This window comes from Clupea harengus, chromosome 13, assembly GCF_900700415.2.
Source record: "Clupea harengus chromosome 13, Ch_v2.0.2, whole genome shotgun sequence".
In the NCBI taxonomy this organism is placed as follows: Eukaryota; Metazoa; Chordata; class Actinopteri; order Clupeiformes; family Clupeidae; genus Clupea; species Clupea harengus.
The window spans coordinates 4,452,305-4,467,289 of record NC_045164.1 but is presented as its reverse complement, the minus strand read 5'-3'; the positions used below and the strand labels follow the sequence as shown (position 1 = coordinate 4,467,289).

Here is a 14,985-nt window from a genome sequence, read left to right as displayed (position 1 = left end):
CATTATTAAATACTGAATTAATAATTCACCTACCAGCATAGCACTGTTAGCCAGTGAACCAAACAGTGAAGCACAACAGCAAGGCTGTGGTTGAGTTTGCCTCGTGTTAACGCATCAACATTGCTCGCTCCTTCCTGAGTGGGTAAGAGGACAAGGAACGTGAGAACTAATGCCCTCCTCTCTCGCCCCCTTACCTTCTCAAGGGGACTTGTGTCGAGAGAGCCACTTCCCTCGCTTAATAAACAACAAACCTCGTCCCCACATTTAACGGCTACGAAAAAGTGGCTGCATACTATTGCTCCTGACAATTCTCTCGCCCAATCCAAATTCCAAAAGGCTTTTGTTTAATCATTGTGGGCTTGAAAAACCCTCTCGGGGCCATCTTGAAAGCCTTTTACTCTAACCGGAACAAACAATGAGCTTTTAATTGTCCTTGACAATTAAACTGACAGGTCTCTAAGAGGCTGGAGTACAGCACACTAATGTCAGTTGATACTGCCTTTCTGGCTGTTACACTTAGCCTGTACCTACACTTGTATTAACATACTCTATAGTCTGAATGCAAAACATGAATGCAAGTTTAACTGCAATGTAAGTTGTACCTGCATCCACCTCTGACAGAGAATATTCAATGTATCCTGTATGTTTGTCTACATATAAATTATTTCTTCCCCCATCTCTGTTAATATTCATAAAAATGAATATGTTGCCAGTCCTCTGAGAGTTAACGTTTCCGTCATTGCTCGGCAAGCAATAGGTTAAAAACACTTTAAACCACAAATTATTCACCTATACATTTCTTCAGGGTCTGGGTTGATAGAGAACATGTGAAATAAAGAAAGAAAGGGAAACCTTGCTCCTTCCCTTTCTAATGTCTCAATGCATCCGATTCAGGTTATTCATTACAACTTGCCTTCTTGTGAGAAACCAGAGGCGACACTGTTGTGCGTACTTTTACTTGCGTCGAAGAGTGAGCGCCCTTAAGTATTAATGCTGCGGGGCTGAAAGAGACAAGTACATTTCACTTTTCTCCGGGACGTCTAGTAAAGTGCGGCCGGGTGGTATAAACCATTACTTATTCATACCACAGAAATCAAATATCCTTTGAAAAAAGAAGCATGCAAATAGCAAGCCAGCCCATTGGTTTTGAACTCCAATTCCGTAGCCCCCCAGAGAACACAGATTTAAACATTTACTTTTATAAATGAGTCACAACACTGATACAGGCTCAGCTCTGTAAGACCTTACTAAAAACGTACACAGCATGTCCTCTGTAAAATGTAGAAGTTATGAACCCACGAAACACAACAGGCTTCCAAAGTCAAAGTGTAATGAGTCTAGAAACCTCTTAACTATAAACAACCAAACCAGAGTTAATAATACATGTCCTGTAGAGGCCTAAAAAAACTTTCCATAAGAGCTGAGAAGTCTTTCACTTTACAACACCGTGAACAGAAAGCTGGCAAAGTCACCTGACTTGGATAAGGCTCCATTAGCCAGATATAGCACAGTCGACATGGGTTTGGGTTACCCACCGCTACAAACCGTCTCATACTTATGCCATTTCTAATGGGCTCAATGCAGAGCTAATCTCTATTAGCCGCCTCTCCGTGTCTGTCAACAGTCACATCGCCCTCCTGCTAATCTTAATGCTTAGTTACAACAAGGTGAGGTGAGAGAATGAGAGAGGGTTGAGTGAGCTAAAGGTGGGATCATGGATTAAAACTCACCCAGCCCCACACTCCATACTCATCACCACCCTTTGCTCAAGTTGATCACAATGTGGATTCAGGAAGCATTCAGACCCCTTCAGCTTCCTGCACAATATTGTGTTGTAGAGGTGATTTTACACAGCCATTTTGGCCATCGCTCTACACGCAGTAACGTGTGAGAACATGTTTGTTAGATTTTTTTGGCAAGTTTATTACAAATTGAAAACTGAAATCTCTCATTTATAAAAGTAAATGAGTAGGTATGAATAAATCACAGACAGGTCACATCTTTTGAAATAAAGAAATGGAGGCTTGCTGTGTTTGTGTATCTGCTAGGCTTGACTGAGAGCATTTAAAAGGAGGGTGTCTAAGCTTGACAAGCTCTATTGTAATGGCATATCGCTGACGGTCATGGCCAGATTCCTCTCTTTTTCTCAAACCCTTCTAGACAACGAGCCAGACGTGCCTCATTGGTTTCCCTCATTTGCCTGGCTGGCTCAGGGAACAGACAGACAGACAGACAGAGAGAAATAGAGAGAGCGAGAAACAACGAGACAGACGAAGGAGACGCTACAGACAGACACCGCTCCCCACGGACACCTAGACAACAAAGGGATGATTTCTCTGCGCTGCCCCAAAAGCCATCAATGGCGAAGCCAGTTCCACACACACGCACTGGTGCATAGAGACACACTGTCACAGTAATTAACCACATCGCCACACACAGGGCAGCGCTCAGTGCACACCTTCATCTACCTGTGGAATTATCCAGTATTTCAGCGAAGCATTATTGCCCGAGTGTTATTTTTTATGGCAGACAAGAGAAAAGCTAAAAATAAACATGTTGGCTTGGAGGAGCTTAGCTACAGCACCATGGAGACAGGATGGATGCAGCCTATTGCCTACTGGCCTTCATGCATCTAATAGCTTGAGTGCTGGTTGCCATGTTTGGTTCCAAACTCCCCCCACTAACAGGAAGCTGGTGACAGATTCCACTACCTTGGAGAGATGTGGTGAGATGGTGGCCAAGATAAAAGGTAGAGCATTATTTTGTGCACCCAGGGCTGGTCAATTTAACCTAATTTTTCCACCCTTATTTGTTCCTAGTTGAAGGGCACTATGGTAGAGCAGCTCCGTAAATGGCTTGTGCTCAGGCACTGCTGGATGAACAAAAAGTCTGCCCCATCTGAGAATGCTATTTTTACTTTTTTGTCAATTAAGGCAATTACTGGATACATAGTCCTTTAAAAATGCAGTCAAAATAGCGTGAAATCTTGCTTAATATGTCCTATTCTGCTGATCATAAATGAAAACCTATGTCAAATATCTGGCTTTGCTAAGGGAGATTGTGCAACCTGTTAACACATGACTAAAGGGATTTCATCATTTAATATTTAAGGTTTAGGGTGGTCGTCAGACTGGGTGCTGGACGATGCCACCCGTAATGAACAAGCCAGATGACGGGGCGCCTGATAAATGCTGACAAGCCTTCAAATCAACTCAGCGTGAGGATTGGCTGCAGGCTCTCTGTGACCACCATGTCAGGTTAGTGAGGCAAAGCACAACTAAATCACAGCTCCAACTCCATTCATCTGGAGAGTGGACAAGACTTCCACCCCTCTATACACCCCCCCCCCCCCCCCCCCCCCTTCTACAAATCAACTGAGGACCAAATGCTCTTTTTTTTCTAAATGTCTTGCTGTGGAGTTGCAGTTTGGCAAATAAACTGCAATACAGACCACACTTAGTATGACAGAGATGTAGAAAAGGAGCAATTTCAAAATGGCCCTCACATACAACAGCATTTAGAGTTCACCCTCGGGAGAGGCTAGAGCACTGTTAATGGGCAATGAAAAGAACAAACATGTGACTTCTATCAGAGTTAATTACACAATGATTTCTTTTTTTACTGTCTACTGCAAGTCACGTCGCACCTTTCTCTACTCCTGCCTTTACCAATTTGGCTGAGTGAGTTGAGTGTACATTTCCTCAACATGCGTATCATCCATAGCTCTCCTGCTAGCAATCTTAATGACAGCGAATACACACACCAGCACAGAAGCTATTTAGCTCCATGTGTGAGCCTGCAGAGCGCTTGATATGAACAGGCTTGATGGTGGAGCTGCAGGCCTTGTGCACGCAGGTGCTTTTCTTCACACATGTGGTAAGCGCACTGGCTCCCCTGAAATGGCTGCTGATGTACCTGTGGGTGCCCGTGGATATGCCCGTAATGAAATGTCCGTGTGACGGAGCAATGTGTCACTCCTCTCGGCTGTTGACTCACACGGCATGGCATCCATGTAGGCAGCCGACAAATAACAATCTCCCCTGAGCACGAGCGAAAGCCCTCCGCTTTGGTTAGTGCGCTTATTAGCATTGTTTAAGCAATGAACCTCCAAAAAAAACATAATTTACCAGACAAGCTTGTAAGGGCTGCTAAGGATAAACTTTTTTCTCATTTTGTCTGCATAAATGAGGTCATTGACGCTGTATTTCCGGTCAGGGCATAAAAAATGAATGGATGTCCTGTGAAGTAGTTCCAAGATTGCCTAAAATAGTCAAACTTCAATAAAGTGCTCCGCTAATGACACATTTCAAACAGCAAAATAGCATTTTGCTACCTTTCTGACGTCAGTGCCTTCACTATTGCTAGACTCAGTCAGTATGGTATTCTTAAGAAAGTGCCCTGTAAATCTCAGCTATTCTGGTACCTCAGTGTGATATTAACAAAAGCTCTTTCAAAGTAGTCACTGCCAGACCTGTGCCTCTAATCGAGGGCTCTCATGTCGTTTGATCTTCTAAAGACTAAAAAGGCACGAGTTACATTGTTTTTAGGCTTTGATCATTTCAATGTCTTTACAATGAATGGGTTTACGTATGCGAACCGCATCACAGCATTGACAGAAAATGTTCATCCCCTAAAGAACTCCCTTTTGGGTTTTTGTAGATCCCAGAAGCAAATCTCTGAAAAGTGGGGGAAAATAAGCATCTCCACTATTTCACATGGACATTTACTTTAGTGGCTTAACAGTAGTGAGGTATACAGGTAAAACAGTGCAACTACATGCCCCTGGGACATCCTGCACCAACATAAATGACCTGAAAAGAAACATTACAATCAACCCAAACCATCAAAGCAATATTGCCAAGTTCAGTCTGAAATAAAAAAGCAATATAACTGTTACAAACTTTTTTCATGGATAGACACATCTCCAAAGAGGACTGCATTCTCAACCTTTCCATAGCAGGCTTCTCTTTCCAATGAACAAGACCTAGCATCTATTCTGGAGGTCAAACTGAGAGGTGATGGCACATTGATCAGTAACCATCACCTGAGGTTGAAATTGTCAATCAGAAGATTAAATGATCACTGTAACTCTTTTGCTGCAGCTTCTCTGCAATGATTCAATTCAAGGCCTAAGGAAAACTATAAAAAAATGCTCCGCACACATTCTCAGAAACCCATTGCAAATACAGCCATCGTGTCGCCACCATCAGAGACAGTAAGACAACAGCACAATTGGCTACAGAGTAGACCATGAGCCAAGGAGTGTTAATGGTGTGTTAAAGCATTCATGTAGACCTGAGTGCAGAGATCGCTTCGCTGTATTAAGACAAACAAATAAACCCAAAAGGATTGTAACAGATCCCTGGCCAACAGGATGCAAAGTCCTTATTACATTAGCTTGGAAATGGCACAGAGAGACTCAGGGCTGCCACAACAATATGTGCAACGTTTGAATAGAGTTGTTTTCCCTGTCTATTACTACTTTGCAAGTTGGAGTTATTCAAATGAAATGATTTGACCAAATGAAATGATTTGGGGGGGGGGCGTTCCGCTAAAGCAGTTCGGAGCAGCGAGACGTGAGGAAGGTATCAAAGGCCTACAAACTGCTCTTGAGTCCGGCGGTCGGTTCCATTAAGGCAAGGCATTAGATCACCTGCAGCCAACACGTTCATCGCCGAGGACCTCCATCATTTAAAACACCTATAATGTCGGGCTAAACCCCTAAATCAAGCATTTCTGTCCAGGATGATATGAGGTCTTTTGGCCGCGTACCCATTCAACTTGGTTAATGATGGGGTCATACATTTCAGATGGATCATGCTCTGGGATGATGGAAACATTGCCGTTTCATCAAGTAATTCCATCTTTTTTCTCTCTCGAAGAAGAAACCCGTTTTTCACCTAGGATGTTTTTCAGACAACCCTTTTCCGCTTTCGTAGTGGATTCAGATTTAATCATAATGTCTGACCACATACACCAGATTATCTCTATTCCCTGAACCTTGAGATGGCATGAGAAGGGGGTATATCCAACACTGACTACATCATCAAAAATGTACTCACACAATGACTTGGCACAAATCTCCAAACAAGAAACAGGCCCACTGATCCTTTGCCATAAGCAGATGGCTCCAATCCCTGAATCAATGCGGTGCACCTTTTGCACTTTTCTTATTGATTTAGCCTAAAACGCGATGTTACTGCGGTGACCCCCTTATCCCAAATGGATCACCTTAATCCTTCTCGTTGGCCCCTACTCATGCAGAGAATAGCCAAAGCTTGGGCAAAAACCACTGCAATTCGCCAAAAGCTGTACAGAGATTTACAGACAATTTATCTGGGTAACTAAATATAAAGACAGCTTTTAGTGACATTTGTCGAATTTGTGTATCGTGTAAAGTATGAGCGCTGTAAAGCCTTAACATCTGGACAGGTAGGTAGGACACAGCTCTGGAAAGAAAAAAGAAATCTGGGGCATCCATCTTGACGTAATTTGTGACACAATAGTATTTTTTTTTTTTTTTCAGTGCTGAAGATTAGACCCTTCTGTGGCACACAGACTCAAGACTGCTATAAGGCAGCAGCATCAACATGGCATGTGAAAGCGAACAACACCCTAGCTTCACAGCTGTCAAACAATCCAACGAAGCCTGGAGGGCTAGGCCACATTTCACACATACACACACACACACATTTCACATACACACATTTCACATACACACTGAAAACATAGCCAGAAATAGCTTGTGAAAGCAATGCAGGTTTCAGCAAAGCATACAAACCCAGCTCAGTGTAGATATAGCGCAGACAAAACAACACCAGTACACGAATACAATTTGCATAACTTATTCTATCTTCTCTCTGCATACACTATATATATATATTAAGGGAGTCAAACTAAATTGATATATGCAATTAATTTAGATTATTAATCACAAAGCATGTAATTATATATATATCATTTTTTTAATCGCTTGACAGCCCTAATATATGTCTATATGTTAACACACTCTGTCCTTTTGATAAGAATAGAAATGAAAATGGCTACTTACCGCATTGTGTGTTTGGGTCTGTCCCACCAAGATGAGGATGTTGGAGCAGATAATGGACAGACAGAAGTTAATCAAGATGATTGACCGCTCAGATCTGATGTATCTAGAAGAAAACAACAGCAGCACAGGAGCGAGTCAATAAATCCGGCAAGATTGACAGCTAGCATCAGTTCACGTCACGCGAGCAGTGATTGCATTTCTCCACTGGCGTGGGCTTTCATAAACTTCCCCTGCCTGGTGACATTCAAATTGAAGCATGTCTACGGCGCATCTCGTGGGGAAAAAAAAAGAGTTGCAACGCCATGCCAGGGGCTGAGCAGTAGCTTTCCCAGCAGACCATATAAAAAGCAATCTGCATTGTACTCATTAAAAGGCACCTACCTCCAGAGCACACCGTAGACCACTGCCAACGTGATCAAGGCCAGGCAGGACAGGCCGCAGCCAATAATCAGTGTCACAGACGGAACCCCTGAGTACTCCATGGTCTGTGAGAGAGAGAGAGAGAGAGACAAAAAAAATGCAAGGAGAGCGAGGACTTGTTTAATATGATGGTCACAGCGGGGGTGGGGGGTGGCTTTGCCAAAGAAGCCACAACATGGCTGATACTACATCAATAAACAAGAGCACACAGATGCATAGGATGACACTGCGTACAGATGTTGATCAGTGTTCTGCATCATTCTGAAATCTCATCCACCTGTTCAGGTTCACTGTGTACTATTTTACCTCGTAAGCAGCAATGCAACAATACTGCTGCCTGTGCTGTGTATTTCCAGTTAGACAACCAGTGAAGGTGTGACACATAAATCACTGATCCGTATTCATTACCCTTCATTTCACTGTAACTTTAATGTTAACTAAGTGGTCCATATAATTAATGTAATGGGGAGGGTCTGGCCAAGGAATGTTATACACCGCATTAGCAAAGCTCTAACCGTAATAAGAAACAGTACTGGTGATAAACAATAGGGTTATTACGAAATACACTTCAATATGAAGGAGTATCCATCTAATAAATAGGCCTGCTTATGGTGCCATCACCCAACACAATGTTAACTTAAACCGTAAAAGACAGATAAATGTTATTTACAGTCGGGCTCATTACTGTGCTGTTTCCTAAACTCAAACCCGAGCCAGTCTCCTCACTATCTCCTATTGTATTGTATTCTATTGCCCTCACACATCATGCTAACAGAAGCTGCAGCGCTACCGTCCAACGTTATCTGCCTGCTAGGCCTTTATTGATGGGTCTCCTCCACTGAATTCCACCTGACATAGGTCTCCTTCTCACCGCCTCTCCTTCCAGGAGCCACAAGTCATCGTGACAGATCAGCAGTGCATTGCAATGATCTGAGTTATTTAACTTCACTTACTGTATGTAGGGGAAAAGACAACACTGTCATTTCTGTCATCTCAGCCACAGAGCCTGACATATGTCTACCAAACATTTACAAAAACATCACAGGAGGAAAGAAAAAAGACACCAGACCCAATTTTGTCACCTGTTACAGAACGCTCTCTGCAGCAACCAGCAATATCTGCTTTACTAGGGCCACCATACCATGACTGTGATATCAAATTAGTGTGCTGTGGTGATGAATAACAAGCTCTTGCATGCACAGGATTGCCTTCTTGAGTTAGCAATTCCTCTTGCTTATAGCCCACTCAGGGGCCAAGTGCACACCAACACACTCATCAGAGGAGGACATGGCTAAAACACAACTAAGATGTCTGATATGGACTGATATGGCAGACAAAACAAGAGCAGTACACAAGAGACCCGGAGTGCATATGAATGTGTACTGCATACAGGATACATTGACATAAACACGCAGACACACACAAACACACACACAGGCGGAGGGTAATGCATACTCTTGTGTGGAAGAATGGAGATCCTTATCAAAATCAACACAGGCGGATACTGATGCTAGTGGGCACAACACACTTGGCGTCCTTCAGATGAAGTAACAATTTATAACGGCACGCTATGCATTACAATGAAGCTCTCGCTAAGGCACTAACCCACGTAATACAATCCACGCAAGCAATCTGTTACATCAAAAGCAAACTGAACACCACTTACTATTTCTGGTGGTTGTTGAGCCAAAATGGCGAAGGTAGATACACGATCACATAAGCATTTAGTATGGGATGCATCGGTAAGCACGGTTTTACATCCTCTGGAGGACCAGGTTCCCCAAGAATCGTTCCTGCAAGGAGAGGAGGGCAAAGAATATTAATTCTGTTCCATAGTTCGATTTAAAGGGGCTTTTGAAAATCTGTCTAGATTACAATCCCCAAACACTCCGTCTAATCTACTTATACTGAATCTGAAAATAAGATGACATACAAGTCAGAACAGCCGGCAATTTAGGACTGAGTATTTATCGCTAGTTCTGACGGTGAGCAGAGCCAATGTGGAGCTGTCCAAACGCGATGCTGCTGAATGATTCAATTCTTCCACACGCCATTTTTCTTAAAAAACATTTGCGTTTCAAACAGATAATAAAAAAAAAATACATTAAAAACAACCAGCCGATCAAACACCTTGGCGGTACACATAGCATGAAAAATACAAAAGGCAAAACATCTTTACCCAGACTTTTCCAACCGAAACTGGAGACCGCGTACGTTTTTTTCCTTCCGAAAATTACTCGTATTTTCTTCTCCTTTCCCGGAGGTTGTTATTTTATTATCTGCCCCCTTTGGTTGATCTTTCCCCCTAGCTGTTGTAATTAGAAGCTTTTGGACGCTTCCTAAGGGAAAATTTCAGCCTGGAAACGGTGGACGGCATCAGATTGATACTCTGTTCTCCTCTCCTGCTGCTACGGAGGAGGGGGGAGGTTCTGCTCACACAGTACACGACAGGGAGAAAATTCTCTCTTTTTTCCACATTGACAAGTACCCATTCCGTACAAATGCATAGCGTCTACAAGCATGACAATGTTTTTAATTATTCTCCCGCACTTGGTTTAATTTGATGAGATATTAGGTGTTGCCGAAATCCCACCATAACAACGCACCACCCTATGAAAACGCACTGGTGGTAGAAGCCCATTTTGTCTCACCCTGTGGCAGCCAGAACCAAAGACAACTCGCTTCCTCAATTCTACATACCTAGACTTTTACTCTGTGTAACAGACTGCGACAGATATCGGCCGTGTGATATCATATAAGCCCGTATGACAGATGGCATTCCAATTAAATTAAAATCACACACCTTGGTAAAATGACCGGCACACCAGCTGCCTCTATTCACCTAGTTGCAAAATTTGCTATTGAGGTCCAGTGAACATATTGTGTGTCTGTGTGCCTGTGTGTATTTGATGGAGAGTGCAACAGCATAGCATACAACTCTACCTACAAGTGTATAAACATACAGTCTGTATAGACACAAGCATTGTATGAAGATGCGCATGTCTCTTTTTCTCCCCCCCCCCCCAAACACACACACAAGTAAAGAGATGTTTCACATGCTCCCAAGAGTTTGTGCCTGCAACAGATGCAGGTGAGGCCAAACCCTTCTCCCCAGCGGAGTGGTTAATACAGAATCGATTGGGCCAGACGAGAGTGAAGAGAAGAAGCCACTTCTCTTGACAATTATATCACTGCCACGCCAATACTTATTCATTGCCTGAGATTATTAGGAAGCCCCCAGACTGCACTGCATTCACTTACTCCAGGTTGTGTGTGTGTCAGCAAACCTACGCTAAAGAGCAAGCCACAGTGATCAGTCACTTTGTTTAATTATAACAAATGGAGGCAGGACAGTGACAGTGAGGCCATCCAGCTGGGGTATAAAAAGTCTTGAATTGGGATTTATGAATAGAGACTGGGGATACACATGCTTCTGTGAACTATAACCACTTTCATAATCTCTCTCTTTCTGCAGTTAATGCATTTTCAACTACTTTCATTTTAAATGAAGATATATACAAAAAAAATAAACCTATATAATACAATCACTAATTACATACATACATATCAGTAATACACAGACATATGACCTTAGATTGGATACTTCCTCCCTGAACTAGCTGAGCTAGGAGGACTACACCTGTACTAGTACTGGTGCCTCTCATGAACAGGATGTTTCTTCAGATCACTGTATTACTGATTACTGAGACTCCCCATTAAGCCCTTCTCTGACCCGCTTGGTTGAATAGGAGCCGGCAGTGCAGAAACTCTGTACATGTCACTTGACTTTGTAAGGCTGGATTAACAAGGGACACCGGATCCACACCTTCTCACCGCCACACACACACACACACACACACACACACACACACACACACACACACACACACACACACACACACATACACACCTTTGCACAGAGCAGCCTGTGGTGAGAAATCTGGACATCGATAATGAGCTTGGTCCACAAGAGCCCCAGCAATATTCTCACATGGGAGAGAGGGTTTAGCTGTTGCCTGTCTGAGACACGGACATCTTGCAGCACAGAGAAGTGGACCAGAACTCCACAGGCAGAGAACCAACCTCAAAAAGAGTCCTACATTTGGAACATGTCACCAGGATGTGTTTGAGAGATGCTGGTGCATTTGTCAGAATCCGCATATAGCGCTCTGCAGCACAGGAGATGTATTCTGCTGTCGCTCTATGACAGCATGTAATTGGCCTGTGCAGTACAACTAATTAGCAATAACATCAGTTTCAACCAAATAATTACTTAACTTAACAACAACTAAATGTGTCATAAAAATATATTGTATTGCAATGCAGTGTGAATGAATGGGGTCAATAGAGGGATAGGATGTAAATATCAAAATTGATGCAGTCATACATCATTCATCGTCATTTTCCTTGTAAGTAACAACTAAATGTGTTAAGAGCATAAAGAATGAGAAAGAAGCGACACATATATGTTATATTGTGGTAACTGGTAAATAAACAGTCTGCATACTCTACTTAGCAAAAATAAATAAATAATAAAATGTATCTATAATATTTTTCTTCCGGTTCTGTAATGGACTTCCATTAAACAAGAGATCAGTGAGTATCTCTGTCATGCTGAAAGTATATTGCCTGACTTAGAAGCACGCACCTACGTAGGTCTCATAAGTGATAAAAATCAGGCTGATTGGACACAACAGGAATAATCAAAGGTATAACATGGACTGCCATGAACATTAGTGTGTTTGTGTGTGTGTGTGTGTGTGTGTGTGTGTGTGTGTGTGTGTGTGTGTATGTATGTGTGTGTGTATAAATGGATTCGTACATGTATATGGATGAGTGTGTGTGCACATGTGTGTGCAGTTCAATCATACATTGTATCTTCTCTCATCAGGACTGTTCAACCTTGTTCCCAAACAGGGGAAATTAAATCATCTCCCTAGCATATACTGCTAATGGTACATGAATGAAACATACTTCACATCCTAACAACAAGTCAGCACTCCCACTGTGTTTTTCGCTCAAATGAACCTGCTTGTGTTGTGTTGTGTTGTGTAACAACCACCATGTTTGAAGGGAGCTAAGACAGTTCTTGTCAAATGAGGGCCCAGGAAGAAAATGCTACTGTATAAGTAAATGGCACCAAAGGGCAAAAAAGCAACGCTACGGTGATATGATTTGACACACAGCATCAGGAAAGTGAGAGGTAAGTTTTTCCTTAGGTGATTTTTTTATGGCGTTCAACATCCCATAGACAATGATGAGGTAGATTTAATTACATTTGGCCACTCCGCTGATATTTTGACATATAATTAGAGCCCTGCCACAGCTCACCTCTCTAATTTTAACGCAAGCGGGCGTGAGCAACTCAGGGGAGTCAGACGCTCCGTCAGAGGATATGAGAGGAATGAATTATTGGCATTACGGCTTCGAAAGGACACAAACAGAAACCAATCCGCAGCACTGCTGTGGCTTAGTGGAACAGTGTCTGGTGCCAAAACTGAGGAAGAAGACGCCGCAAAACACATGTAAGCAAACTAATGTCAGTCTGAACTCAAAGAAAACGAGCATCATTGGTGCTGTACTACACCGGCCAGTCACTGACCAATAGGATTTTCAGGAGTTGCCCGTGCTGCCTGGGACGGAGCCGATGGCTTTAAAGGAAATCGCTGTGGAGCACTTTAGATGGCTGTCATTGTTGAGGCTGATCGGTCACCTGCAGAGGTTGGCCTGTCTGCATCTCTGGCCATATCAAAGGAGAGGGGATTAAAGGAGAAAACAAAGCCAGGTCCCTCTGGAGTTGATCTGGCAAATATTAAATGCACCACGGCCACTGTTAGGGGTTAGAGGGGATAGAGGTGAGCACAGGGGGGGAGAAAAAAGGTCGAGCACGTCCACTGGCATTTCTAGTGCTGTTACTCCTGTTGTCCACTGACTTGCAAAAAAAAAAAAAAAAAAGCAATCTTTGGCAGATAGGTAAAGTAATCGTTGATGATGATAAAAAGATGCTGAAAATCTATTATAAAATATCAGTTCATTGGTACTGAAATAGTACAATGGTATGTAGAGCATGTGCTTGGTGCAGTGACTCAACAAAGGGTGACTGAGGCAACAGAGGCACTGGAATCATTAAGGTTCTTTAAACTTTAAAGGCAGAGAGATAGGGAGGCAAGCATTCGCGCTTGACAGACTTCCACACTCGGACTTCGCTTATTGATTGTGTATGATAATCGCATCACTGAGACTTTGCTCCAGATGTGCTAATTTCTCTGAGATGTCCCATCAAAGTTGTTGATGTCTGTGATTCAACTAAAACCTTTTCCGAGCGGTGCCATGGCAACGGAAAATTGGAACTGGATCTCAGCCATGCAAGTGAAATGGAGCAGAGTGTGAGATAAGGTGAGAGAGGAAGTTAGTGGGTATCTGGTGCATGAAATGATGCTGTTTAGAAGCACTCTCTCTCAGACATTGGTCCTGAGACACGGACATAAACATAAATATATGCATTTACTACACAGAACGCAAGACTGATCTCAACTCAAATATGTATTGAGTAAATAAAGTATATTTTTGTACGTATGTGTATTTGGATAAATACAAACAGGTTGTGTTTGGCTGTCTAGTTCCTTTTTGCCAAACTTTGGCCAGGAGACACAATAACCGCTACCGAGGTCTCTGTGTTATCTTTTATCAACAAAACAGACCCAATCAAACCCTCATCAGCCAAACATGCTCTGTATGTTCCCAGAACATTGCATTTCATTATTTATTTACCCATTGCTTGGAAGGTCCATTAGAATAATCACCGGTAATAGCAGTACCTCAGCATACTGTGTTTTGACCTGTGCTCTTGAATGGCGAGCGCTGCTTGCTGTGATGCCTCTATAAGCACACGGCTCGCCGTGGCGGCCAAGCTTGAGTGTGCTGCACACAGGGAGGGCAAGAGTTCATGGCAGGGCTAACTACTCATGGGGCTTCCACTGCCGTAAAGAGAGGAGAGTGACTGTGCAAGAGGAGAACATGGCCCCACAGCAGGGGTCTGGGGCCTCACCGGAGCTCATTGCTCACTGGATGACACAGGATCATGTCACATGCAGTATGCATGGTTTCTTCTGAACTCAGATGGACTCTGTTCTGTTGTGAATGCATAGGGCGGCAAACGGTGACATTTCCATGCCATCACAATAAGACTATAATACCCAACCTTTCCTTAACATGTGTTGATATGGTCCCACCATGGACGAACAGCTGGCAGTCGTAAGAATGCTTCTGTGTACTGAATTAATTATGCCGCTGATATGGGAGCATTATTTGACTGATTACAAAAACACAATATCCACTAAATCGTCAATCAGATTGGAAGGACGGCAGACAGACACGCTCCATGACTGTTTGCGTGTTTTGGTTCCATGGGCTGTGTACACACTTTTAACAAATCAAAACTAATTGATGAGCATGTGCACACAAACATATCTGACAAACAGATTAGTGAGGAGTGCAAATGACATATATTTAGC

General features: G+C 42.9%; 1 protein-coding gene across 5 annotated transcripts in view; it reads right to left on the bottom strand.

Annotated features, from left to right (window-relative positions):
• The window catches only part of adgrb3 (adhesion G protein-coupled receptor B3), a 143,574-nt gene that overhangs the window by 22,476 nt on the left and 106,113 nt on the right, over positions 1-14,985 (bottom strand). For all 5 annotated transcript variants that reach the window (XM_031578853.2, XM_012816972.3, XM_031578851.2 and 2 more), the window contains 3 exons: positions 9,138-9,264; positions 7,433-7,536; positions 7,052-7,154 (listed from right to left, as the gene is read on the bottom strand). In XM_031578853.2, the coding sequence (XP_031434713.1) occupies positions 7,052-7,154; positions 7,433-7,536; positions 9,138-9,264 (334 nt within the window). The remainder of the gene's footprint in view (positions 1-7,051; positions 7,155-7,432; positions 7,537-9,137; positions 9,265-14,985) is intronic.